This window comes from Mchenga conophoros, linkage group LG5, assembly GCF_057382185.1.
Source record: "Mchenga conophoros isolate Kocher_MC1m ecotype Shallow Benthic linkage group LG5, M_conophoros_male_GT1.1, whole genome shotgun sequence".
NCBI lineage: Eukaryota > Metazoa > Chordata > Actinopteri > Cichliformes > Cichlidae > Mchenga > Mchenga conophoros.
The window spans coordinates 10,094,526-10,121,386 of NC_140530.1; the positions used below are offsets into that span (position 1 = coordinate 10,094,526).

At 41.7% G+C, this 26,861-nt stretch overlaps 1 protein-coding gene across 1 annotated transcript; it reads right to left on the minus strand.

Moving 5' to 3' along the window:
* Window positions 1-173: 173 nt before the first annotated feature.
* mst1rb (macrophage stimulating 1 receptor b) lies at window positions 174-26,829 on the minus strand. The gene is made up of 21 exons (XM_085273131.1): window positions 26,671-26,829; window positions 22,883-24,187; window positions 13,677-13,853; window positions 13,476-13,598; window positions 12,404-12,574; window positions 12,140-12,300; window positions 11,715-11,850; window positions 11,487-11,623; window positions 11,066-11,245; window positions 10,804-10,903; window positions 9,364-9,582; window positions 9,120-9,266; window positions 5,713-5,866; window positions 5,448-5,537; window positions 5,105-5,320; window positions 4,928-5,008; window positions 4,554-4,735; window positions 4,310-4,419; window positions 4,036-4,201; window positions 3,748-3,884; window positions 174-2,597 (listed from the first exon to the last, which is right to left on the minus strand). The coding sequence occupies exons 2-21, from the start codon at window positions 24,086-24,088 to the stop codon at window positions 2,366-2,368; spliced, it is 4,125 nt and encodes a 1,374-aa protein (XP_085129257.1). The 5' UTR covers window positions 24,089-24,187; window positions 26,671-26,829; the 3' UTR covers window positions 174-2,365.
* Between the last annotated feature and the right edge of the window lie 32 nt (window positions 26,830-26,861).

A 26,861-nucleotide genomic window follows, 5' to 3' on the forward strand; every position in this document is an offset into this window, starting at 1 on the left:
GTTTTTTATTTAAAGAATCCCTGGACCGGAAGAGCTTTACTTCGTCCAACCTGGCAAAGCTGTTTTGTGTAATTTGTAGCAAGCTAGCTAACATTAAGGCTAACTTAATGACTCTGTAATAAATTAGCTGCTAAAGGACAAACAGTTATGGTTGAAGACAGTGCACTCTCTGTCAGTTATAAGGTTTTGTGGAACAGAACTTGCCGGTAGGTCTTAGAATTAGGTAAATACGACCACAGGTGAACAAGTTTATTAAGATTATGACGTCATTATTCATTAAAAACCAAGCCAAAATATATAAGCAGTGTGTGAAAAAGTAATTACACCCTGTAATTCAGTAGCTTGTAGAGTCATTTTTAGCAACAATAGCCTGAATTGTTTTTGATTTGATGCTGCATCAGTCTCTCACATCATTGTGGAGAGATTTTTGGCCTCTGTTCTTCACAATGCTACTTTAGTTCATTCATTCATGCACACCTCTCTTTAGTCACCACCATAACATTACAATCCGAAGTCTGGACTCGAACACCTCGATGATTCTTTTCTTTTTCACACATTCTGTTGCAGATTTGCTGCATGAACCGGTTTGGGCCAAGCTTTAGCTCTCACACAGATGACCTCACATTTGACTCTACAATACTTTGGTCTACAGAGGAGTTTGTATTCACCTCAATGACTCCAAGGTATCCACGTCCAGTGACTGTAAAACAAACCCAAATCAGAATCGGAATCAATTCACAAAACTTTATTTAGCCCACAATAGGCAAATCAATTCAACAGTCCAACATTAGAACAGTAAGCAGTGAATAAAAAATAAAAAAACAAATAATCACCCTTCCACCACTGTGCTTGACAGTTGGTATGATGTGTTTGTGCTGATATGCTGCGTTTGGTGTTTGTCAAACATGCTGCAATGCATCATGGCCACACATGTCCACTTTGTCTCATCTAAATCTAAATCTAAAGGACTTTGTTCCAGAAGTCTTGTGGTTTGTTCAGATACAACTTTGCAAACCCAAGCCACGCTGTCATGCTCTTTTTAGAGAGAGGAGCTTTTCTCTTGGCAACCCTTAAACAAGCCACACTCGGTCCTTCTTTTTCTAAATGTACTGACATGAACTTTAATATTTAACATGATAACTGAGGCCTGTAGCTTTCAACTTTACAATTGGGGTGAATTTGATGGGACATCCACTCCTGGGCTGATTGGCAGCTGTCTTAAATGCTTTTCGCTTGTAATGATCTTTCTGACTGTAGAATTATATTTATCTTATAATGATCTTATAACCCTTCCCAGACTGATGGACATCAACATCTTTCTTTCGCATTGGGGTAACAAACGCCTGAATGCGTGAGACCGGCATATTGCCAAAACTTTAGTTTTATTGAGGCGCTCACACTTGCTGATGATCAGTTAATAAAGTGCTTTTATTTAACAGCACCTGGCTGCTGTTTACCCTCTAAATTTCTATGGAAATAGTCAGGGTGTACTTAGTTTTTCACCAACTGCTTCTGCATTTTGGCTTAATTTTGTTAAATAAATAAAGACATGAGATAATATGTCATGTTTTATACTTAATCTGAGACTGGATTTATTTAATTTCAGGACCAGCTGAAGACCAGATTATTTTTATTATGTCCTGATATGTAAAATTGTAGAATCCAAAATGAGTGTACTTTGTTTTTTTTGATGACTGTATTACAATAAAAACATTTTGTTTCTTTGGTTTACTAACCAGCTAGTACGACAAAACTAGCTGGTTAATAGCTGGTTACTACAGTCTAACATATTGTCGGTTACCAGTTTATTTATTGGAAATAAATAAACTTAAGATAAAGCAGTTTTAAGGTTTGAATTTTACTGGTGGTATCTAACATGATGAAGTATGCTTTATTATTTGGATCCATTTGTGGAGGAAGAACATGTGCATCTGCAAAAGCTCTGCGCAGCACCAATCCAGAACTAATGCAGTACCAGCCCCTTAATCCACTGTCAGAAATAAGCACTTGAGCTCCCCTCTCATCAATGCCTCGCTCACCAAAAAGCACACTTTTCTTCTTCAGCGCCCAGCATCTGTGAGCTGTAGTGCCTGCACTTCTGTAGGTGTTCGTAATTTGAAGGTACTTTTTACTTACCTAACGCACTACGATGAAGAATATCTTGCTATCTCTGTCTTTCTTTTTCCTTTGGTTCACAAACCTAAAGCCCACAGTTGGGCCTTCTCACTTTTTCCATTCTGATTCAAATCCACTGAGGTAAAAAACACTGGTGTGATGAGACAGAAGTTTGTTTTTTTCCTTTTTTGTGCGCCTGCTATTAGCACCAGAACCAGTTTAAAGTAGGGGGTAAGTAGGGGGAGGTGAATCAAGAAGACATTGAGCTCGAGTCTTCAACGTCTGTGGAGTCATACTCATCAGCGGATTCAGTCAGGGCAGGATAGGGATGAGGCTGGTCAAGGTTGACGTAGGTGACATTCAGACTGATGTAGTGCTCTCCTTCCAGGCCAGACAGTATGGTGGAGACAGCTGACACCAGTGTAGCAAAGCTGGGCCTCAACTCTGGATCCGGGTCCCAGCACTGGAGCATAATGCTATACCTGGGGAAAAAATACAGGCACAATTAATATACTGTATAAGGAATTAGACATTTTCACGTAAAATTTACGAGGCCCTGAAATTTTACAGACTTACAGCAGACTCACACAGAAACACTGTGTATGTGTTAATAGCTGCAGCTGGTTAATCCTCTCCTGATGACAACATGGCATGTAGGAACGATTTTGATTGGCATGCGTGTCATACACTTGTTTTATTGAACCAGGGTTTACAGGGCCGTGAAGCACAACAATTTGAGAAGATGGCATAGATTTGTATGCTGAGAGTTGGATAATGAGACAGATAGCTCTCCTGTGTCTGAACACTAAGCATATATCTGTACCCGGCAGCTCATTAGCACAAAGACTAGAGCGAGTGAAACAGCTTGCCAGGCTGTGTACAGCTGTAAGACAATCCAGCGCCTAGGAAGCTCACATAGGCAACCAGATGAGATCCCAGGAGGTTCATGGTTCAAGCTGGCAAAGAATATTTTGAAAATATTTAATTAATGACATGTAAATTTTGTTACATTTGGGTCAAGCCAGATTAGGTTTGTTTCAGCATTCCCAGAATTTAGCTTCTTAAAGTGAATGGACCACCAAGAAAGTGATTATATAATTAAAAAGCATTGTTCCTCTGATTCGCTCTGATCTAGGTGGTCCAGGTCCCTTCCATGAGACCTCAGACCACGTTGAATGTGTTGCCAGGCCTCAGTGGACACGGGGCATGCATGGTTACTCTTTAGTTGTTGAGCAAGAGATCGCCATCTAAGCAGTTTATCATTAAAAGGCAAAAGTACGGTCACACTAGAGTGTGTTGGGGGGGGGGGGGTTGTCAGTTGTGTGTAAGTGTATCTGCGTGAGTGCGAAACACATAAACATTAACTCCAAGACAGTGTTGCATAACCATGTTAAAATACATAGTGGAGAATTTACAGGTATCACTCCACTCGAACATCTTGTCATTATTATCTGGACTTTGAGTCATGTTTTTTTTTTTTGTTCTCTTTTACCCTGCAGCTGTTAATTTGTACCAGAACTACTTAAGCATTGGTAGGATCCACATCAACACTTACACAGTGTATTTTTGCAATAACTTTTGGAGTGAATCAGAAATTTGGGGCCATAAAATGACTTCATTCTTACTACTTACAAAGGGTCAGGGCAGTACTGTGGCTGAGGAAGCCTCCTGCCCTTCAGTAAATAGTGCGTTATATCGTATGGGTCCACCTCTGGGTAGGGGCTGGCTCCTCTGGTCAGCATTTCCCACATCAGAACACCAAAGGACCACTGTATCCAAAGACACAAAAAATATACATCAAGTGTCAGCAAATGTGCATAAAACACTCAAATGCAACGTTTTAATGCAAACAGTGTAATGGAAATCAAATCAAATACATTTTAAATGCAACTTTACTGCAGTAAATCTTTATGTGCGTACCACGTCTGACTTGGAGGTAAATTTTTGTGTTTGCAGACTCTCGATGGCCATCCACTTGACAGGCAGTTTAGCCTTCCTGTGGTCCTGAACACTGTAATATTCCTTATCGAAAACATCTCTGGCCATGCCAAAGTCCGCCACCTTCACCGTGTACGACTCATCCAGCCTGAAGAAAGGAAAAGCCAACTGAAGGATTCTCTCGAAACCAAATGCTTTAAGTCTAACAGAGACACTGAAACATTTGCTAAATTCTCTGCATGTCTTGGAAACTCACATGCAGTTGCGTGCAGCGAGATCTCTGTGCACAAACTTCTTCTGGGCCAAATACTCCATCCCCTTGGCAACTTGCAGCCCAAAGCCAATCAGATCCTTTACAGTGGGGTTCTAAAGAAATCCATGAACACACAACAAGACACACCTCATTAAACAAAAGGAAATGATAGTTCATTAGGTATTTAACAGATAGTTCCTCATAAACGAGGTGATGAATTTCCAATATTTTAATATAGTTATCACACCCTCTTCTCGCAGCGTATGAAATGCCGCAAGTCCCCGTGTTTCATGTATGGCAGAACCACAAGAGGGAGCCCTTCCTGTGGCAGGAGGATGCCCAACAGAGAAAGCACGTTGCTGTGATGGAAGCCCTTCATTATGATGCCTTCCTTCAGAAACTGCTCCACCTCTTCCACATCTGTTATTCCTGATGACACACACATGTAAAGATTCTTTTCTGATGGCCTCTGAGAAGACAGTGGAATTACAGAGAGAACCTCTTCTGAAAGGTACTCATAGGACATCACAGATACTCTTAGCACTTTGTTCCACAGCAGAGACACTCGGGTTCTTTCGTAAAACATATAAATCAAACCTCAAGAAGCAGAAATTACTCAACTATTCAAAGACTTGACAGCACAGTGGATTTCTCTGTTGTTGGAGTCTGTGAAGTAGCCGTGATAGACGGTTCCAAAATGACCTGCAACAAAAATGAGACATAATTACAGAGTTGCTTCAAAATATTATATAATGCTTGGCTTCCATAGCAAGTTTTTTCACGTGCACAAGTCCTTACCTTTTCCGATAATCCGATGTTTCTGGACAACAAGCATCTCGGCAGGAATGAGAACATCTTTCACCTCTTCCAGCAGCTCTGGCCTAAAACTGGTGATAGGGATCTTTTCTGTAGGAAGGAGGGGAGTGAGGGTCGGATCTATGCGACCTCCAGCATAGGTCAGGCTGGGGAATGCTACCGGCCCCACCAAGGGGGTGGGAGGACTTAGCGATACTACTAGTAAAAGTTCACAGAGAAAGAAAAAGAGAGGCATGAAGTTATTAAGTTTATGAAGGTGTCTTTGTCAAAGGAAAATCAGCAATAATTAGAGTAAAGAATATTATATATGTGCTTAGATAGCCACCTCTTCTGTAGTCTCCAACAGGTGACATCTCCACATTATTTGTACCACAGCGGTTGGCGCTGTGGGTTAAACGTGACTCTACCATGGAGGCTGAAAAACATTTCACAATAGTGTTCAATCATCAACCCTAACAGTGGAACATTTACATCCTATACAAAACCTGAGATGTTCTACTTGAAAGACTTTAGTAATTCATCACACTGACACCCACTAGCAGTTGTATAAACATGACTCGTCAAGGTCCACACATAAAAGCGGCGCTAACCTTTCTTCTTCTTCCTTAAGTGTTTCATGACAACAAAGGCCAGCACCGCCCCGGCAACCAGAGCTGCCAGGATCCCCAAAACGATCCCCACCATGTAATGGTTGCTGACCCTCACCACTGTGCCAACGTTGTGAACCTGTCCGTTGATGGAGATCTAAGAAAATAAAGTCCATAAATCACAAGTTTAGTATTTCTGTAGATCTGGAGCAAACCATTCATTTATGTAAAAGTTTTTGCCTGTCATGGTCCTGGGCCATGTTGGCCCAGTGTTCTTAGTTTTCTTGTATGTTTGTATTTTGTTCCCTATTTAGGCCATGTTTCCTGAGTTGCCCTGTTGTGTTGTTCCCTAAGTGTTTTCCCTTTGTGGCTTTTACCCCCTGTGTGCCCCTCTGTGTATCTGTGAGCCCTCGTCTCTCCTTATGTTTTATTCCATGTTTCCCCTGCCCGTTATGTCTAAGTTCTCCCCGTGCTCTCTCTCTCCCCCCTGTGTGCCCTCTGTGTATTTATGAGCCCTCGTCTCCCTTTGTGGTTGTTCCATGTTTCCCCAGCCCGTTATGTCTGTGTTTTCCCCGTGCTCTCTCTCCTCCTGTCTGAACTAGGGCTGCCACAAACGATTATTTTGATAGTCGACTAGTCACCGATTATTTTTGCGATTAGTCGACTAATCAGATCATCATCCATTAGACGTAAAACTACAGCTTATTGCACCAGCAGCATCTGCTCTTATATAACTATCATTAGCTTACAGCTTTAAGTGTTTAAGGTCTGTGCTAACTAAAAATAAAGACAAGATGATAGTTTATTAAATTTTAATGAAATTTGCAGATTGTTTCGGTGAAGTTTAATAAACTCCTTGCTATCTAAAATATAACAGGACACCGGAGTATATTCTGGAGCATCTCACACTTCTGATAATCAGCTGTCTGCTTGACGTTTATTCAGCTGTGTAAAAACTATAACTTTAATCTCAGACAAACTGATTTACTCAGGAACAAATAAAATACTAAAAAAAAAAGCCAAACAATAACATTTTAAGTTATCTAAGTGACTCATATATATTTAACCTGAGTAGCGAAAGACGGCGGTGGGTTTGAAAACGATTTGCGGGGAGTCCGGTGTTCTCAGGGCGCTAGTGAGCCTAGCCCCCGGCTCGCTAACGAGCTAGTGGGTAACAGATGTCTCCGAAAACGTCGGAGCGCTTTTGAAAATATGTGGTGTCCTGATAAACTGAGCAGATATTTGAGGTTTACACAGCTACATTCTCGCCTGAAAATATGTTAAACGTTTATTTTGTGACCCAGAAAGAATAATAAGAGTAACATTAAAACTAACTAGCTGCCGCCATTGTTGGAAACTGCACTGGGCCGCGCTATGAATTCTGGGACACAGCTGCTTCTTCTTCTTCTTCTTCTTCGGGGTTTAACGGTAGCTGACATCCTTGTACATGCAATGCTGCCATCTTCTGTTTCAGTCCGTTATTACACTCTTAAATCCTGCCACTTATTCCTGCGTCTTTTGTGATCGTACAAAGTTTCAAACGACGCCTCGACTATTAAATCAGTCGTCGACGATTTTGATAGTCGACGTAATCGTGACTAGTCGACAAATCGTGGCAGCCCTAGTCTGAACCTCTGTGTACTTCCTGTTTGACTCTGCCCGTCTCCCGTCAGTGTTATGTTCACCCCGCCCTGTCTCGTTATGGTTATCTGTGTCAGCTGTGTTCCCCGTGTGTTCCCACTTTCCTCGTTAACCCTCTGTGTATTTCTGTCTGCGTCTCCCTCTGTTCGGCGTCGCGTTCTCCCTCATTGTTGTGTGGATTCCCTGTGTCTCCCTACGAGTGTTAGTTTATTGATTCCCAGTTTAGTTGAGTTCTGTATTTCCTATGTTCTGCCTGTCAGCAATAAAGCTGCTTTTGAGTTCATCCCCGTGTTTGTGAATCTTGCGATTGGGTCCTCCTCCCGCCTGCCACACAGCCGATCCATGACATTGCCACATATGCTCGAACCAATGTTAGTTAGTAAAAATCTAATTTTGTATGAGCTCAGCTGTAAAAAAAAAAAAAAAAAAAAAAAAAAATTTATAATAATATTAATTTGTACATTAAATGTTGATTTTATGGTGGATGGCTCAACACTTTAAACAAACAGCATGCATCTCTAATAGATCCATAATTTTTCTATAGTATTCTGTTTATACATTAAAGAGTATCTGCATGCCTGGTGGACAGCAAGGAGGAGGACGCTACTTGGAGATATGGACGCTACTTTTATTTTTAAGAGTCAAAGTGCATCCAAGACAGAAACAGCTGCTGACACAAATACTGCTAACGCTACATCAGCTCAGTACAAGCATCTGCACTCACAGCATGCTAACACAAAGGTATCAAAGACCCCTAAGTGACATCAATATTGAGTGCACACAACCCAGCAGCCAAAGCCTTCTGCAGGTAACAGTAGCTGTGATGAGCATTCAGACATGTAGCATTGTAACTTCTCTTTTATACCTGCACGTGTTTCTGCAGGAGAATCACTCCGATGATCACTTTTAACTTGCCTTGCTTTGTGTAGTGGTCTTTGTTCATGCTTAAAAAAGAAAGCCATCGTGTATGTCGTCATTAAAGTACTGATTTGTGTCAGCGTGTGGAATGCAGCCGAAGGTTAACACTGTTAACCGGTATTTATGTGGCAATGCATTTTAGGTCATGTTACATGAAAGTAACGAGTAGTGTAAGAAATTACTTTCCACGGGGAGTAATTAAATCACGTACTGCATTAGTTTTAAGAAAAGAAGCGAGTAATGTGTGATGCATGAGTTTTTGTTTAGTATTGACCCCAACACTGTATACGACACATTAGTGCAAATTTAAAATGCTGACATTCCAATCCATTGCCTACTTACAGAAAGATAAGTAATATATTACAGTCAACATATTATTTTAATATTAAACTTAGGTTAAATGCTAATAAGCTAAAACTAGCTTATTTTGGACAGTCACTTAATATTTAGTAAGCTAAAAATAGGGTTAGCTTATTCTGAACTTGCAAATTTAGCATGTTCAGGGAATCATGAAATATCACAACTCATTATTCCATGTTGTTAATTTTTGTAATTTCTTTCATTTGAATGTCATAAAAAGCACAGAAACTGGTCTTTTATATAGATATGGGGTCAGAACCCATAGTTAGAATGCCGGAATCAGTATGGTGGAGATGGGATCTGTGTTCATATAAAAAATATTGAATTTATCCAACAGTTACTTGTCTATCCTATCTTGTAGGTACACGAGACAGGACAGACAACTTAGTGACGTACAGTAATGGTTACTAATCAGTGGCACAGACAGTAAAACCTAGGACCCCAAGTTCCATATTGAATCACGTTAATCAATTTATAACCATCTGACCGACCTTCACTGGTAGTCCCTCACTAGGAATGGTCATGTTTTTGGGGATCCTGCAGGTTATCTCATTATCCAGGACTTTAGCACCACAATCAACACCTGCCACCGTCATAATGATGGTCATGCAGGAGCTCACCAGGTTCAGCTTTTGGTGCTAAGAACAGGATCAAAACGTGTGATATTTAAAATTTCCAATATATTCCACACATTTGAATTGATTTAAGTAAGAATGAAGTAACACAACAGCTTACATGTAGTGACACTTCATCAAACCCAGGGTACAAATTTAGAACATGTCCTTCTGTTTCAAAAGGTATGGGCTCGCCGTAGGGGTGATAGGAGAACTCTTTGCTCCACAGGCTTGATGCTCCATCCATATCAAAAGATAGCGATCCTTCCACAGTTTCATCCCTGTGGAAAACAGGGGTCATGCATTCCATCCGTGTGGGTAAAGACTTGCCGAGGCACTCCTGAAACAAAACAGTGTAATAAAATTTTAATGCTTGTTCTATACAGTAAAATATAAGCACATCACCCAGAGAAGCAATAGAGAAACTCTATAATTTAATACACAGCTCAAAAAAATACTAAAAACATATCAGATCTCAAAGGGAGAAAAATCATGTTGGATATTTATAATGACATGGACTGGGTAATGTGTTAGGAATGAAAGGATGTCGCAGCATTTTGTGGGCATAAAAATTATCAGAGTTAAAATACAGAGAGTTGAATTCAAAGACACTCTGAAAACATGATGCAGCAGAATAGTCCTTTTTGCAAAAGAAATGTCATTGCAGCAACTCAAAATGTTCCTCAGTTGTTTGCGTGGCCCCCACATGCTTTTACGCATGCCTGATAATGTTGTGGAATACTCCTCGGTATCCGGGGGGTATCTCTTTCCAGATCTAGATGAAGCCTGTACAGCCTGAAGTGCAACCTGGTGGCTCTGGATGGACTTGAAATATAATTTCCCGGAGGTGTCCTATTGGGTTTAAGTATGGGCGAGCATGGGGACCAGTTGGTGTCAGTTCCTTCATCCTTTGGAACTGCGTGACCTGGAAACCTTCACTGACTGACCGCTAAACCAGCCATGCTAAACTATGTTACAGGCAGGATTACTTTCTCCAGACCCTTTCATGTTGGTTACATGTTCTCATGTGCTCATGGTGCCGCAGTTCAGCAGTGTCAGGCAGTGAGCACAGAGCACACTGAGGATGTCGGGCCTCGTCAGTCTGTTTCTGAACACCAGTGTCCTGCTGGAGGTCATTTTGTAGTTTTGGCAGATCTCATCCTGTTCCTCCTTGCACAAAGGAGTAGACACTTGTCCTGCTGATTGGTTAAGGCCCTGTCCAAGTCTTCTGGAGAAACTGTCTGGGTCCTGGAATCTCCTCCATGCTCTTGAGACTATGGTAGGAAATACAGCAAATGTATGTGCCGTCCTGTAGGAGTTGGACTACCTGGGCAACCTCTGTAGGGTGCAGGGATCACCTCATTCTACTAGTAGTGACACTGAGCCTACCCAAATGGAAAACAAGTTTAAAAAAAAAACAGTAAGAAAACATGAGAAGGGAAAAATATCAGTGGCCTCCAGCTGTAAAACCATTCCCGTTTTGAATGTTGCCTCATTGGTGCACCTGTTGTTAATTTTTTTGAGCACTGTATATTTACAATGATCGATGATGGAACTGTACCGTTGACACAGATTTCAGGTGGCTCTCATTGGGTTTAAAGCGGATGATTGTGCGGTAAACAGAATCCAGGTTCTCCCCTTCAATGACAATCTTTGAACCTCTGCAACAAAAAGACGTTTAAATTCCATTTTTTAATGAATCTGCCATCTCAGAAAAATGAATAATACACAAAAGTGAAGTGCAAATGCAAAATGGTCCGATCATGCCCTCAAAGTATGTACACACAGCAGCTGTTTTTGTGCTGAGGTTTCTGTGGCATTACCTGTCAAAGCTACAGTCAGGCCGGACGTCTGTTATCTTTGGGTTTTCCTTGTAGTAAAACACCTTTGTTGTGAGAACAGGAGACTTGTCAATGAACACACTCAGAGGAACATCTCTCACCTCTGAGATTTCTTTGGACAAACAAATGATGGAAGACACGTTGCCTTTAGGCGCTGTGACCCTGCAGAGAGACAAAGCTATGTGTGAGTGACACGTCACAACAGACAAACTGGAGCAAATCGAAAGGCTTCATGCTCTAAAATATATTTGTGTAATCATCAAGAACTGGAGCAAAAAATAGTTCACTTGTGAGTCTTTTAACACTTTTCCAAACCAAGACAACTTTACAAGCTCTAAGACAAACACTTGAGAAACCGAGTAAGTGATTGTGCTACAAAGCACGTAAGGTTTTGTATTTGTACCTTTTTATGTCGCAGGCCACATCGTTAAGAGTGACTCTCCTGGTCTTTCCAGCGTCCAAGTGAGGCCCACTCACAGTGATGAGTGTGCCCCCAACACGAGGGCCATAGTTGGGCTGGATTTCTGTGATGTTGGGAACCTGAAGAAGTCAGTTTATTTTGATTTTGTGGTAAAGCAAACCCTCTTCATAGACAAGGAAAAAAGAATTGCAAGATATTAACAAAGGTTACCACAAATGTGAATCCTGGCATTTCTGCCTTCCCTTCAATAGAGTAGCGTCCCTCCACTTTGCCCTCATGCACTTCCACTGTAATGTTGACTGGTTTGAACAGCTCAGTGGCCCCAGAGCGAATCTTACACACCAAGCTGAGTATCAGAAGAAAACACTTGCATTAGACATGTCCAACAAAACTACTAACAATTTAATTTCATGGTGAACTGTCTGACTACAACAGGAAACAAAATTACCTTCGGTGACTTATTTTTGCTGTTTGCAAAGACCGTTATAGAATAATGAGCAAGCATTAATATAAATAGGGCATATCACAGTGCAGCAAAGATATAAAAAAAAAAACTACTGATGGATTTGCTGATAATGGTTATAACACAAAAACCTTGTCCTTGGAACCAAAACAAGCCTTGCAAAGTTACTCACTACGTGTTGTTGCTTTTGGCTGGAATCACAGTGCAGGACGTCTGTCCCAGTCGAATCTGGTGGGTTCTGGAGGTGATAGCAGGCCTCAAAGGCGACTGGAACTCCCACCCAGTCAGCGTTAGCTCTGTTTGACCATCAGGGGGAGCAGTCCGTGGAAAGAACTGTGTTAATAAAAGACAATTATAGTTCACCATTGAAAATGAATGCTGTCATAAGTTGTAGATTTCAGATTCAGAGATTGTGGATTATTAGACTAAATCTCACTCCGGAGATCCCAGGTGGGCAGGACTCGTTTCTCCAGCGATTGTGGCACTCGCTCTCCCACGAGCACACTCCAGAGCACCAGCCACAGCCCATGAATTTTGGGGCAGTCAGGCACATGGCACAAGTCAGGAAGTGTTGACAGCCTGGTCCTCTTTGGGGCACCTGGATCATCTAAAACAGAATAATAACCGTTTTCATCTCACACACTTATTGCTAGGGGGGAAAAAACTCTCCATTTTATTTTTCATATAATGAAGCCTATAAGCAGCATAAGAAATGTTCTTTTCAAAACCAAGTATTGATTTCTCACATTAAATATGAAAAGTATTCTGCCTGACATGTTTGTCTGCATTATACCTTGTTTCTTGTATTTAAATACCTGAGTAGATCATCCCTTTCATAGTGTTAGGAGGACACATGTAAAAATCTTAAATGCAGGATTTAAACAAGATGTAAGTGATAATGTAAATGACATAGGTGTGCATAAAATAATGTTTAATCTTCAGTTTTTACACTGGCACTTTGGACTTGTTTCATAAAACTACTGTAGAATCATTTTATTTGCTCCTTAATAACTGATCCTGTTCATGGAGAGAGACGTGTAAGCTGATACTTGGTCTCATTCAGCAATAGTCTGTTTAAGAGGTCAGCTGGACAGCTCCTAGTGCTGAAACGAGTCTTATCTAGTGTCATCAAAATATTACAAACATGTTCAGAGGAGCGTCATTTTCTAAGGTCACGTGACCAGTTTGATTTAATGATTCGGTTTAAGGCTCTGACAGTCATTTCAAGTTCTTCAATTTTCTAATTACCCACTAATTGATTCTCATGGTCACAAGGGTAACACCATTTAAAAAGTGAAAGACATTCGCTGGCCCTAAGGCAAGAGAACACCCGGGCAGGTGCTCTAGATTGTCACAAAAAGACTGCTAAAATTACCCAGCTCTTTTGTAACTGTGATGTGACCAGATCTCCGTGTCTTTCAATAGTGAGAGCACGATTTACCCACAGAGTCTGCTAAGCTTGGACTGGTATAAGATTGGTATACTGTGCAAAGGGACTGCAGCTGTACCTTGTCTCCAACCACAAAGAGAAGATATTCTGAAGAATGCACAGCAGCAATGGAGGAGACCCTCTGGTTTTCTACCAAGGAGTAATTGGCAAAGATGACAGGGCTGGATCTTGTCAGCACAAGCTGCCAACACAAAATGAAGGGTTGGTAGAGGAGCAAGTAAATAAAGACAAATGCTAAAGATGATAAATTATGCTATACCTGAAGCAGGCGTCCGGTCGAGGTACCAATGTGGGCCACGGTCTTGTTCTCTATAGTTGTGACGAGGAGAGATGTGAGCAGGACGTTTGTCATCTTCCTGTTGAACAGGTCCACTCTGTAGTAGGGCTTTGACACCATGGTAGGATGGTCTCTGCATGTGGCATTGTTCTCCATGCTCTAGTACAAAGGTCGTAGACAGCAGAGGGCACAGACAACAGGAAATGGTGAGAGAAAAAGCAGTTCAAGTGCAAGCTGCAGCGAGGCAGTATTGCACAATATGTGGCAACAGGGTATCAACAGGTTGTTTGTCCTTTATGCTGGAAAAAGAGAGTATGATCTTGTGCAGTGTTGTGCTGTCAATGTGTTTCAGGCTATAGACATAAAAAATTGTTTATACTGAGCATTAAAATGATCACTTATTCTTGATATATCATATTACGTTGTGTTCAGCAGCTGATCAGCAGTCATTTAGGTTTAACTGTAGAAGAAGTTTAGTAAGTATACCCTGAGGTGTCTGTGAAGGTTCTCAGTCATCCAGGTCATCGTAGTCAAAGGAGCTTGCAAAGAAAAGCGTCTGGACTTCTTTAAGTTACTTGAAGACGTTTCACCTCTCATCCGAGAAGCTTCTTCAGTTCTAAGGTCAAATGGTGGAGAGTCCCAGATATAAACCTAGTGGGAGTAACCCCCCACAGAGGGACAACAGGACCCCCTGATGATCCTCTAATCGCCTGAGCCAAGGTGTGAAACTGGGTGTGGGTCCCAATCAGCCAGAGTTTCGGGTGAGCTCATTGTGAAACCTGGCCCCACCTTATCAAGCGAATTCCTGAGATCAGATGGCCCAGGATGTGAGTGGGCGTTAAGGCGTCTGGGAAGAGATCTCAAAACTGGATTATAGATGGCAGAGAGTTGGTGTCGTAAACCCCCGCCTCTGTTCAAAGATGGTCGCTCACAGTGGACATAGATGGCTTCTTTCACTCCTCTTTCAAACCATCTGTCCTCTCTGTCCAAAATGTGAACTTTGGCATCCTCGAAAGAGTGTCCTTTATCCTTAAGATGCAGATGGACTGCTGAGTCTTGTCCTGTGGAGGTGGCTCTTCTGTGTTGTGCCATGCGCTTGTGAAGTGGCTGTTTGGTCTCTCCGATGTAGAGGTCTGAGCATTCCTCGCTGCACTGTACAGCATACACCACATTGTTAAGTCTGTGTTTTGGCGTTTTGTCTTTCGGGTGAATCAGTTTTTGTCTGAGCGTGTTGCTGGGTCTGAAATGCACCGGGATGTCATGCTTGGAGAAAACTCTCCTGAGTTTTTCTGATACACCGGCTACATAGGGGATGACAATGTTGTTGCGTCTGTCTTTCTTATCCTCCATTCAGGAGGAGGAGTGTGTGTTTTTGGAAGCAAGGTGTGAAATTTCCTGCGTTGTCTTCTAGTTCACCAGGGAAGACACCAAGGACAACTGTTTGCCTTTCCTGGACTGCGCTGTGCACATTGAGGAGAACGGCAACCTCAACATCGAAGTTTACCGGAAGCCCACACACACGGGCCAGTACCTCCTTTTTGACTCCCATCACCCTCTGGAACACAAACTTGGAGTAATTAGGACCCTATACCACCGGGCAGAACATGTTCCCTCTAAGCCTGAAGGAAAAAAGAAGGAACACACACATGTAAAGGAAGCACTCAAAACGTGCGGCTATCCTAAATGGGCGTTCTTAAAGTCAGCAAAGAGGCACAGAAAAGAAGACCAGACACCAGCGAGGGAGGATAAGAAGGACAGACGCAACAACATTGTCATCCCCTATGTAGCCGGTGTATCAGAAAAACTCAGGAGAGTTTTCTCCAAGCATGACATCCTGGTGCATTTCAGACCCAGCAACATGCTCAGACAAAAACTGATTCACCCGAAAGACAAAACGCCAAAACACAAACTTAACAATGTGGTGTATGCTGTACAGTGCAGCGAGGAATGCTCAGACCTCTACATTGGAGAGACCAAACAGCCACTTCACAAGCACATGGCACAACACAGAAGAGCCACCTCCACAGGACAAGACTCAGCAATCCACCTGCATCTTAAGGATAAAGGACACTCTTTCGAGGATGCCAAAGTTCACATTTTGGACAGAGAGGACAGATGGTTTGAAAGAGGAGTGAAAGAAGCCATCTATGTCCACTGTGAGCGACCATCTTTGAACAGAGGCGGTGGTTTACGACACCAACTCTCTGCCATCTATAATCCAGTTTTGAGATCCCTTCCCAGACGCCTTAACGCCCACTCACATCCTGGGCCATCTGACCTCAGGAATTCGCATGATAAGGTGGGGCCAGGTTTCACAATGAACACACCCGAAACTCTGGCTGATTGGGACCCACACCCAGTTTCACACCTTGGCTCAGGCGATTAGAGGATCATCAGGGGGTCCTTTTGTCCCTCTGTGGGGGGTTACTCCCACTAAGTTTATATCTGGGACTCTCCACCATTTGACCTTAGAACTGAAGAAGCTTCTCGGATGAGAGGTGAAACGTCTTCAAGTAACTTAAAGAAGTCCAGACGCTTTTCTTTGCAAGCTCCTTTGACTATACCCTGAGGTATATTTTCTAACTCAAATTACTGTATTTGCAGGGATATGTTTAACTTAAAAGGCAGCATGAAACAAATCCATCTCTCTGTACAATTCCTTGATCTAAAAACACAAGTGCACACTGCAGTAATTGTATACCCTTAATATCTGCACATCCTCTATAGAGAAATAACAAAGTCAGTATGATAAGAGGGGTACTTTAACTTGTTCGTTACTGTTCTTACTGTCTTGGGGCAACTTTGACCACATAACGTCCTCTGGGATTAATAAAGTATTTCAATTCTGATTCTTTATGACAACTGAGCAGAGTCTGAGAATGTCTGATCTAATGTATGCTGTGTGATGAAAGTTGGTCCTTGAGAATAAACTATTAAGGGGGGCTTGCATTTGGACAAATCTGTTAAAGTCACTGTTTAATGGGAAATGTAATCAAATCTACACCATCAATCACATATAAAGGTTTTTTGATGTAAACAAGAACACAGCCATTATAGTATGTTAAGGAAGATTTATTAGCTGTCCGACCGCATGGGAGCATTGTTTGTTTTACATGCCTTGAGCAGTTCCATATTATTAGATTGTAATATTTGATCTCTGGAAAATGTACAGTTGTGGTTCGACAGACTGAGCTGCTTTCTTGTGAGATAAGTTGAGCTCGTCACCGGGGTGACAAAGAGAAACAAAGTATCTGGCACACCAGAAGCCCGAGGTGAATCGGTTGTGATAATATGATTATTTAATAATCTAAAGGCCTTTGATAGATGTTTATGCCTTGCATTACTGACAGGAGGATTGCCCTGGAGCTGTAGATACAGAGCAGGGAGCATCACTGTTTGATTTAAGGGAGTATTCTACCAAGGAACAAGAAGCACTATGAGAACACAAACCTCCACCAAGGCAGCTCACTGAGCAGCATTTACTTGTAATGGAATAGTATTGTCTTTCGTGAATATTCATTTTGTTTTCTTTGTTCTATATACTTTAAAAAGTTGTTTTTTTTTTGTATTTTTTATTTAACATTTATTTAACCAGGAAGATCGAATTGAGATTAAAAACCTCTTTTTCAAGGGAGACCTGGCCAAGTTTGTAGTGCAGTAAAAACAAGTGCAAAGTTGGTCCTGTTAAAACCCATTTTAATATACTTGACTTAATTTTAATGACACTTTTTGGGTGTAGAGCACATGTGGCATGCATTTTGTTTTTAGTAAAATTTATTTTTGTCATGGTCTCTGTGTCTTTGTTGAGTTACTCTCGTCAGTACAGCCCCGATAAACCCTGTTTCTCGTGTGACTACAGGGATTATGCTAACCGCAGTTCTCTTGTGCTTAGGTTCTCGGACTTGTCCGTACCCCCGATCTGTTTCCCTGGTGGTGTGGCGTAGAATGGAGTAAGAGTGAGTGTGTAGAAAACAAATACGAGAGGAGCGAGTGAGCGGAGTGTGCTGGATTCAGAAGAGTGCCGAAGACAAACTGGGAAGGAGCGAATGAGCGGAGCGTGTTTTGAACTTTCTCCCCATTTCCCCCTGGACCGCTGCATATCCCTGCCCTGTACACTGTCTATACTTTCACGTGGTGTTTCGTAAATACATTTACGATTGCTATTCTAGTTCAGCTGGTCTGCGCCTGAGTCCAGTTTCGCCTGTGTTACAATTTTAATGTTTTGCAATAAATATCAAGTGAAAAACATGTTTTGATCATAAGTGTTTTCAAAAGAAAAAATGCCAATTCTGGAATATTATGACCTGTTATTATAATTTACATAACATTCATAATAAAATAATGTGATATTTAGAATCCCTATACATCACTGCCTATATGTCGTCAATACAAACAATGTCAGTAAGAATGTCAGTAAGTCATTGAGTTGACCTTGAAGAGCTTAGTGAATGTAGGGAAATTTTTATGGATTGTTAACATGAGCCCACTCTGCACCCCTGCAAAGCTTTAATGGAATTTATTTAAAACCTTCCAAGCTGTCGTGTTTACAGACAGGCTTGAATTTGCCATATTTTTCTAGTCAATGTCCAATCGTAGTGTGAAGTCTCCTCCAGTTAACTGAAGCCTGACATTAGTGGCCTAGTGCCACTGGAGGCCATATATGTCTTTGTGTCACATTTCCTCTGTTTTTTTCCCCTCATCACTGATATACGTTGATCCAAGTTTCATCTGTCCAAAACCTGCTTTTCCAGGAGATACGTGCTGTTTTAGGTATGTGTTAATGTCTGATCTGGCCACTCTGAGACAGATCACTGGTTTAAACCCTGTGGTGAACCTCTGATAATGATATGCTTACCTCCTGGAGTTGTCCTAACTTGAATATTGTGAACAGGTTTTTCTTTACCTTGGAAAGGATTCTGCAGCGATCCACCTCTAATGTCTTCGGTAAACCTTCTGTCTTCGGTAAGGTCCTTTTTATGTGTTATTTTTTTCACCAAATGTGCCACAGTTTCCTTTCCTGCTATCTCTCTGACAGATTTGGTTTGTTTTTGAATCCTAAAAATGACTTGTTTCAGTTGATGAAACAAGTGAAATGTCTTTACCTTGAAGATTAAATTTGTTCACATTCAAATCCCACCCTTAAGTGAACCCATCCAGTTACATTTGAGACCATGCTAATAAGTACCAGTGCAAAGAATGGCAGTAATTTCTATGTGGTTAATCCAATATACTTGTTCAGCTGCTTAGATCAGACCATAATAATCATATAACTATATCTCAATTATGTTGTGATATACAGATAAACTAAAATCGAGTCAGTGTCTAAAAATATATGGACTGTATGTAACCTTAGAGCTTAAGAAAAAAACAAAAACAGCACTGCTATTGCCTGAAGTCATCCACCTCCTAATCCCAGAGGAGTATAAAACAGTGGGTATGAATTGCTTTCCTAAAGCCTAACTCTCCGTTACAGCTACTCTAAATACAAATCATAAATACAAATATAAAACTAATTAAACTGAAAAGCTGTAAAAATAAAAACTGTAAGCCAGAATATTATCAAACATTTTAAGTCTAAAACAATAGTGCATTTGTCATCACAGAAATAGCTTAATAATTCAGTGACATAGTAACAAGCCAAATGAATGAATCATGAATCAATGTTATTGGAATTCCACGTGAAAGACCAATTCAAAGTGGTGTACACGTGAGAAGTGGAACGAAAATCATACATGATTCCAAACATTTTCTACAAATAAATAACTGCAAAGTGGGGTGTGCGTAATTATTCAGCCCCCTTTGGTCTGACTGCAGTCAGTTGCCCATAGACATTGCCTGATGAGTGCTAATGACTAGATAGAGTGCACCTGTGTGTAATCTAATGTCAGTACAAATACAGCTGCTCTGTGACGGCCTCAGAGGTTGTCTAAGCGAATATTGGGAGCAACAACACCATGAAGTCCAAAGAACACACCAGACAGGTCAGGGATAAAGTTATTGAGAAATTTAAAGCAGGCTTAGGCTACAAAAAGATTTCCCAAGCCTTGAACATCCCACGGAGCACTGTTCAAATGATTATTCAGAAATGGAAGGAATATGGCACAACTGTAAACCTACCAAGACAAGGCCGTCCATCTAAACTCACAGGCCGAACAAGGAGAGCGCTGATCAGAAATGCAGCCAAGAGGCCCATGGTGACTCTGGACAAGCTGCAGAGATCTACAGCTCAGGTGGGGGAATCTGTCCATAGGACAACTATTAGTCGTGCACTGCACAAAGTTGGTCTTTATAGAAGAATGGCAAGAAGAAAGCCATTGTTAACAGAAAACCATAAGAAGTCCCATTTGCAGTTTGCCACAAGCCATGTGGGAGACACAGCAAACATGTGGAAGAAGGTGCTCTGGTCAGATGAGACCAAAATGGAACTTTTTGGACAAAATGCAAAACGCTATGTGTGGCGGAAAACTAACACTGCACATCACTCTGAACACACCATCCCCACTGTCAGATATGGTGGTGGCAGCAGCATGCTCTGGGGGTGCTTCTCTTCACCAGGGACAGGGAAGCTGGTCAGAGTTGATGGGAAGATGGATGGAGCCAAATACAGGGCAATCTTTGAAGAAAACCTCTTGGAGTCTGCAAAAGACTTGAGACTGGGGCGGAGGTTCACCTTCCAGCAGGACAACGACCCTAAACATAAAGCCAGGGCAGCAATGGAATGGTTTAAAACAAAACATATCCATGTGTTAGAATGGCCCAGTCAAAGTCCAGATCTAAATCCAATCGAGAATCTGTGGCAAGATCTAAAAACTGCTGTTCACAAACGCTGTCCATCTAATCTGACTGAGCTGGAGCTGTTTTGCAAAGAAGAATGGGCAAGGATTTATGTCTCTAGATGTGCAAAGCTGGTAGAGACAAACCCTAAAAGACTGGCAGCTGTAATTGCAGCAAAAGGTGGTTCTACAAAGTATTGACTCAGGGGGCTGAATAATTACGCACACCCCACTTTGCAGTTATTTATTTGTAAAAAATGTCTGGAATCGTGTATGATTTTCGTTCCACTTCTCACGTGTACACCACTTTGTATCGGTCTTTCACGTGGAATTCCAATAACATTGATTCATGTTTGTGGCTGTAATGTGACAAAATGTGGAAAAGGTCACGGGGGCAGAATACTTTTGCAAGCCACTGTATTAAACACAGATGATGTTTTGGCAGCAGTTTTGGCATATATTGGTCTGCTGTGAAGTGGAAGAACCAAGGTTTCAGTCTATTGGACAGTCCCGCTGTCACGTTACTCAATATTCAGACCAGCAGCCAAAAGCAACAACAGAAGATCCATTACAGGAACACTTCATTAGTCCAACCAAAAAGTGTTCCTCCAAAGGCAGAGGAAGGGGCAACATAACTCGAGTTCTGCCAAACTTTATGAAATCACTTTCTCCTGAAGTGCCATCATCTGGGATAACCAGCAGCTGAAATCATACTAATTATACAGCTTTACAATATCACAGCAACATTACAATAATAGCAACCAGTCCTTGTGGGAATACTCATAGTTTCTCAAACTGGAATTTACTTAAAGTAACTGTGGTATCAGATGTCTTACCACAGCTCCCACTACCCAAAACCTACCCCAAAAGACAAAACTGAATAATTTAACACAAAAAAATATGAGAAATATGCATGGGATCTGGGAATAAACAGGCGTTTTCCCACGAGAAACCAGCAGCAACATATTCTAAGACCTTTAAAATCAGACATCCTAACGCACACGCATCGCCTGAAAAGGCCACTGACTAAAGTCACACAAAAAGGGAACGGGGCAAACCTTTCCAGTCCCTTCTTGAGAGCATTCAGCCTATAGAAAAAAAAACTGACCCTCACTCCCACTTGGCTGCCATCCAGGTCCTTCTGGATAATGATGAGTGTAGTAAGACTTTTTCCATATTTATTAGCGATCCAAAAAGCTTTCTGCATCCCTGTTTTCTCTGACTTAACAGTGGCTGCCAACTGACTGCCGATGCAAAAGCTTCTCACATTCCTAATATGACTAAAATGGAAACCTTAATATTGCTTCACAGAAACCACAAAATTTTCCTTTTCATTGGTGTCTCATCGAGAGGAGGTGATACATGATGAATAAAGGATCATTTCTGGCTAAAGAGGAAAATAGATTCAACTGAATGACCATAAAAATTCATACAAAAAGGGTGAATACAATAGACTGTATATAAAAGATGGTCATACCACCCAGACCTCTCCCATTGGTTTTGTACTGTGTGTAATGAAGCCAGAAGTAGCCAGACGTAGGAAAAGCTGGCCAAATATGCCGAGAATCCCAGCTGTGCACAAAACAGCCAAGCAATGATGCATTCAAGAACAACCAGATGCTCTGAAATTTCCAGTGTTTGTTTTCCTAGCTGCACTGTCTCTAAATATCTCTCAAAACCATCTCAAAAAATGTGCTCCATTGACGAGTGTCTGATGTAAAAGCTGCAAATAAACCCCAAATCTTCATCCAGCAAACCTCTCGCCTTTGAGTGGAAAATCCCTGCTCCATATAAGATGCGTGTGACCTAGCCAGAAACCCAGGGAGATTTGCCTCGTCAGTGACGCTTTGGTGACAACACTGTGTGGTTGTGTCTGATCAACATTTTCTTGTAAACCTAGTGAAGGTTTTGTCAGAAATCTCATTGTTTACAGATGTGGTATAAGTGTGTATTTATCTAAGTTTTATTTGTCACTAAACCACAATGATTCAAAGACATCTTCATGACATCTTCAAGTTAAATATTCATAGAAAAGATGGAAGGAGGAACTATCAGTTCTGGCCAAAACCATTTTTGGTACCAGGCTGTAAAGGGGCTTTTTAATTTAGGGTTTAACATGGGAGTCTTTTAGGGATTGATTCACTTTTGGAGCCTGCCACTACAAGACAAACAGTTTTTGGCTTCCTGTGATGGATTCATTTTCAGCACCAAGGCTGGATGAAGATGAGAGACATATTGTGCAAGAGTTTTATCGAGCCACCTTTGTTAGTCCATAAATTATCCAAGTTCAGATAATTTTCTGCTCATCTTATCGCGACATACTTTCCTTTTTGCCAGCTCAGACCAAGCAACTGTAGCATTTAGAAGAAGAAGTAGCATTTTCATAGTTGTGTATTTGCAGACTGATGCGCTCACCTCATGTGGACAGCTCTCACAGGGTTGGAAATGGCAGAGCCCTCTAGAGAGCTGCTCAGGTCCAGACTCACAGCAGTCATCCACCCCATCAGCAATTGCCTTGTTCACATTGTCCATGGGGAAGGCGCACAGGGCAGAGTCATGCTCTGTGACTCCGTTGTCGTCGGTGACAGCAAAAACACCATACAGGATGTCATCCTCCTCCTCCGCTCCTAACTCCTCTGCCAGCTCCCTGCCTGCTTTGCCAAAATGGGCTGCTTGGACCACGTTGTACACAATATCCTTATAAGGTTCACTGGCTACGTTCCTCCTCCTGCGCTTTGGTTCAAAGCGACACTCCAAGATCAACTCGCGATACCGCTTCATTTCCCATTCGTTCCTCGGGAGACGTCCCAGACGAGTCTGAAAAGGCGACGATTCCTGATCCGGGCTCTCTCTCTGGACTGAAAGGAAGTACACAAACTCCTGAGTGAAGAAGCTGTAGACATATTCAATATGGTATGTCTTTCGCAGGCTGGGAAGGACAGTCAGACCACGCACATCACTGAAGAAACCATCTTCTGTGGCCAGTGGTCGACGAACTGATAAAGACTTCCTGCCGTAACGCTGAGTGACACTGTCATTAACACTGGCCGCGACAAAAAAATAGACAGTCTGACCCTCCTCCACCATTGTGACTTTCGTACCAAGAGGGCTAGCCACACAGTCAGGACAGTTAGCAGCAGAGTTTGAGCCCTTTCTGAACAAACACTTTGAAAGAGAGGGTGGCTCTCCATTTGGGTTCAGCTGGTGGAAATAGCATACGCCGTACTGAGAACTTCCACAAGAATATAAATACATAAAGAGTGTATCCAACAGCAACACCTGATTGTCTGTGTCCTCTGGAAAGTTGTGATTCTTGTCAATCTCACACAAATTGCATATGTGACACTCTGAGCCCCCCACTGGCCCAGTGCGGAGCTCCCACACCTTCTCCAGGCTTCTGTTGACAGCTTCGATCACATTCTTAGAGGCCACGTACACTTCTTGGTAAAATGAGTTGTTGACTATGTTTTGGATGGGACCCCCAGCTTGGAAGAAAGGCATTGTGTACACAACAGAGAAGTTGACAGGGCTGGGGGCCAATGACGCACAGTTGGCCAGGGCAAAGGCCAGCACAGTCTGGAACCAGACGCATGCCCACCACTGTCCGGCCCAGTGGACCATCTCCAGTCCGGGTTCCAGGGGCCCAAAGGCACAGGCGATGTGTCGCTACCTCCAGGTCTGCTGCTGAGTCAAAACCATCCTTAAACCACCCAGTGACACCTGATAAAACAAAAAGAGTAAAATAACTCATTAAACTGATAAGAAATCATGAGCTGCAACTCAAGAATGACTAAAGCTTTGATATTTCCTTGCTTGAGAGTTAAATAACAAAGATGCCATTTTAATGAGTTAGATGATCCAGGAAAGCTTTGCATAAAGATGTGAAAGTGAAAAGGGGATCTTGGCTGACTTGACTGCTTTCTCCTGCTTTAAGCTAAATGTCCTCTAGGACCAACATTATACTGAACGGACATGTATAAGTATTAGACAGATCTTCTCATCTAGCTCAGGCCAAGAAATCAAGTGAGCATATAACTAGCAGTACTTACATTACCTTCATTCAAGGCTTTTAAATGCATATCGCCTATTTCTTATCTAAGGTTCCTTTGGCAGGAATGGATTTTGTTTAAAGAACCACCTTTTGAACAAACAAAGAGCCACAATCCCGTTTGTATGAAGAGGTAAAAGCTGACAGAAGTGAGATGTGTCTGAAAGCTGTTTACTAAAACTGCTGTAAGCCCATAAAATGATAAGCAGTAGCCTGTTGTTTCATGTTGTCATGATAAATTATGCCTCCTATGGGATTTGCTACTAATGAAAGTGAAAATCAATATAACAGTATTTTATTATGTTTTGCGTGGAACCCTAAAAGACCCGAGGTAACAATCATGATCACCATCTTGTCTGGTCCTGATAATAAAAGCACATGTGGTCATAAAAATAAAAGCTTTCTCTGACTCACCACAGACACTGACAGGAAATGTTTAGATCATCAGACACAGAGTTGTGGTGGTAGAAGATGTGGATGTAACTATTTTTACTGGGGCTTTGTACATAAGCCATTCATATCTGTCTGGTCATGTTTACTCTGGTTAATCACAGGCAGAGTTTTTCAAATGAATCATCTTCTTTTATGCAAGGGAGTTGGTGGTAACAAGCCAAGATAATGACTTTTGCTCAACATGAACCAACCAAATTTAGCAAATCTACATTTTTCCATTGCTCATCCAGCCCAAGCTCTACGTAGCGTCCGAGCCCTGTCTTCATCGTGAACATACATAAGTGAGTGGATCATTAACTGGACATACGCCATGACTGTTTTCTGGCCTGGCCTCTCAATTATTCATTCCTGTTACAACCACTACGTGCCTTTCAGGGGGAAAAGATGGCCACGGACTGATGGTCGTCAGACGTTGTGTAGCCTTTAAAACTACCAGGTGAGGGCAAAACTGCTCTTCGGCTCGTGTCAGAGAATTTAATCCATTTTGAACATTATATTTAACAGCGTCAGAAACGGCAGTGTGAGCCAACTGATTTTAAGCACAAAGCACTTGTTTTTGCTAAAAGCAGTCGTATGGAAAAGTTCAGAGTCTCAGGTCTTTGCATCAATAATTCATTGAACCCCGCTGATGCTGTTGTTACATTTTAACATTTGCAGCTCCTTGTAAAGCTGAGGTTAAGGTCTGGGGACATGAGTACACATAGTAATGGCACTGATTGACTTTCTCCGGGTTCATGGTTAATAAAGCAAACGGCTGAAACAGAGTTTCCATTCACTTTGCTATTTTCAGGCCAATCAAGGCTTCATCAGTGAACCGGCATGAGTTGCCAGTAAAGCACCTTGCTCACTGGCACTTCGGCGTCCTAATCAAGAGTAGAAGATCGAAGACCTCTCTTAGAATAATCAATGCACAGATATCCAGGGGGATTTGCAGAGTTGAGCTGCTGTTCGAACAATCAATAGTGAACACATATTGAACCTGAAGGACTCATTGACTGAGAAGAAGGAAATAAATTCCAAGGCAATACAGACTCACTAGAAATATCCAGTTTAAGGAGAAACTGCGTCTGCATTTCTTTGTTTTGAAAATATCTTTATTTCTACTGTGTGATTTTATACAAAACAAGTGAGATTAGAAATCAGTCCAATTATGAGTATCTTAACACAGAACAGCATAATTTCTTTTCGCCCTGTGCTCATCTGCCCTCTTCAGTTGATCGCTTGTATTTATGGGTTTGTTGTTGTTGTTGGGTTGGTGAAGTTTCTCCTTTTACTTTGTCTCCATATTCGGTTACAATCTGCGTTTACTTCTTTGAATCACTCCAGTGTAACAGAGTGCACACTGGCTCCAGTCCACAGGTTAAAGATGTTATTTTCATTCCAAAACCCGAGTTTAGATAACGCAACACTGAGTTTATATTTCACAACCCCCACAATAAATATTAATCGCAAATAGCTTGCTTTTTATAAACAATTATAAATGGATGACACCGGAAACCCTTCCTTGCATTATAAGTGCTGTGAGAGATAATATAAAGAATGCCGGTGCTGTAAGTCAAACTTTGGATCATAAACACAAGCTATTCTTTTTAAAGTCCTCTTCTAGCATTGCCTGTGCTCTGAAGGCTAGTTGGTTTCTGTTTTGTATCTAAACATCAGAGCAGACGCTGCTGAAGGAAAGAAGGAAAGATGAAAAGCTTACCTGTGCAGGTCAGTCACAGTCTTGAGGGAAGCAGCCACTGCCAGCTCTGCGCCTACTGTAAAACAGCGCGCGGGGGAAGGCGGGTTTTTCCTCAGGTAGAGTTAATATCACACGATTAGCTTAACACACAAACATATATATATATATATATATATATATATATATTTTTTTTTTTTTTTTAAATATAAGCC

Coding starts and splice junctions, on each gene's coding strand:
- mst1rb (XM_085273131.1), bottom strand. CDS start 24,088: ATGGTCCACTGGGCCGGACAGTGGTGGGCATGCGTCTGGTTCCAGACT. Junction 5,538..5,712: donor CTTAAGGAAGAAGAAGAAAG/GTTAGCGCCGCT, acceptor AATGTTTTTCAG/CCTCCATGGTAGAGTCACGT. Junction 2,598..3,747: donor CAGTACTGCCCTGACCCTTT/GTAAGTAGTAAG, acceptor TTTTTTCCCCAG/GTATAGCATTATGCTCCAGT.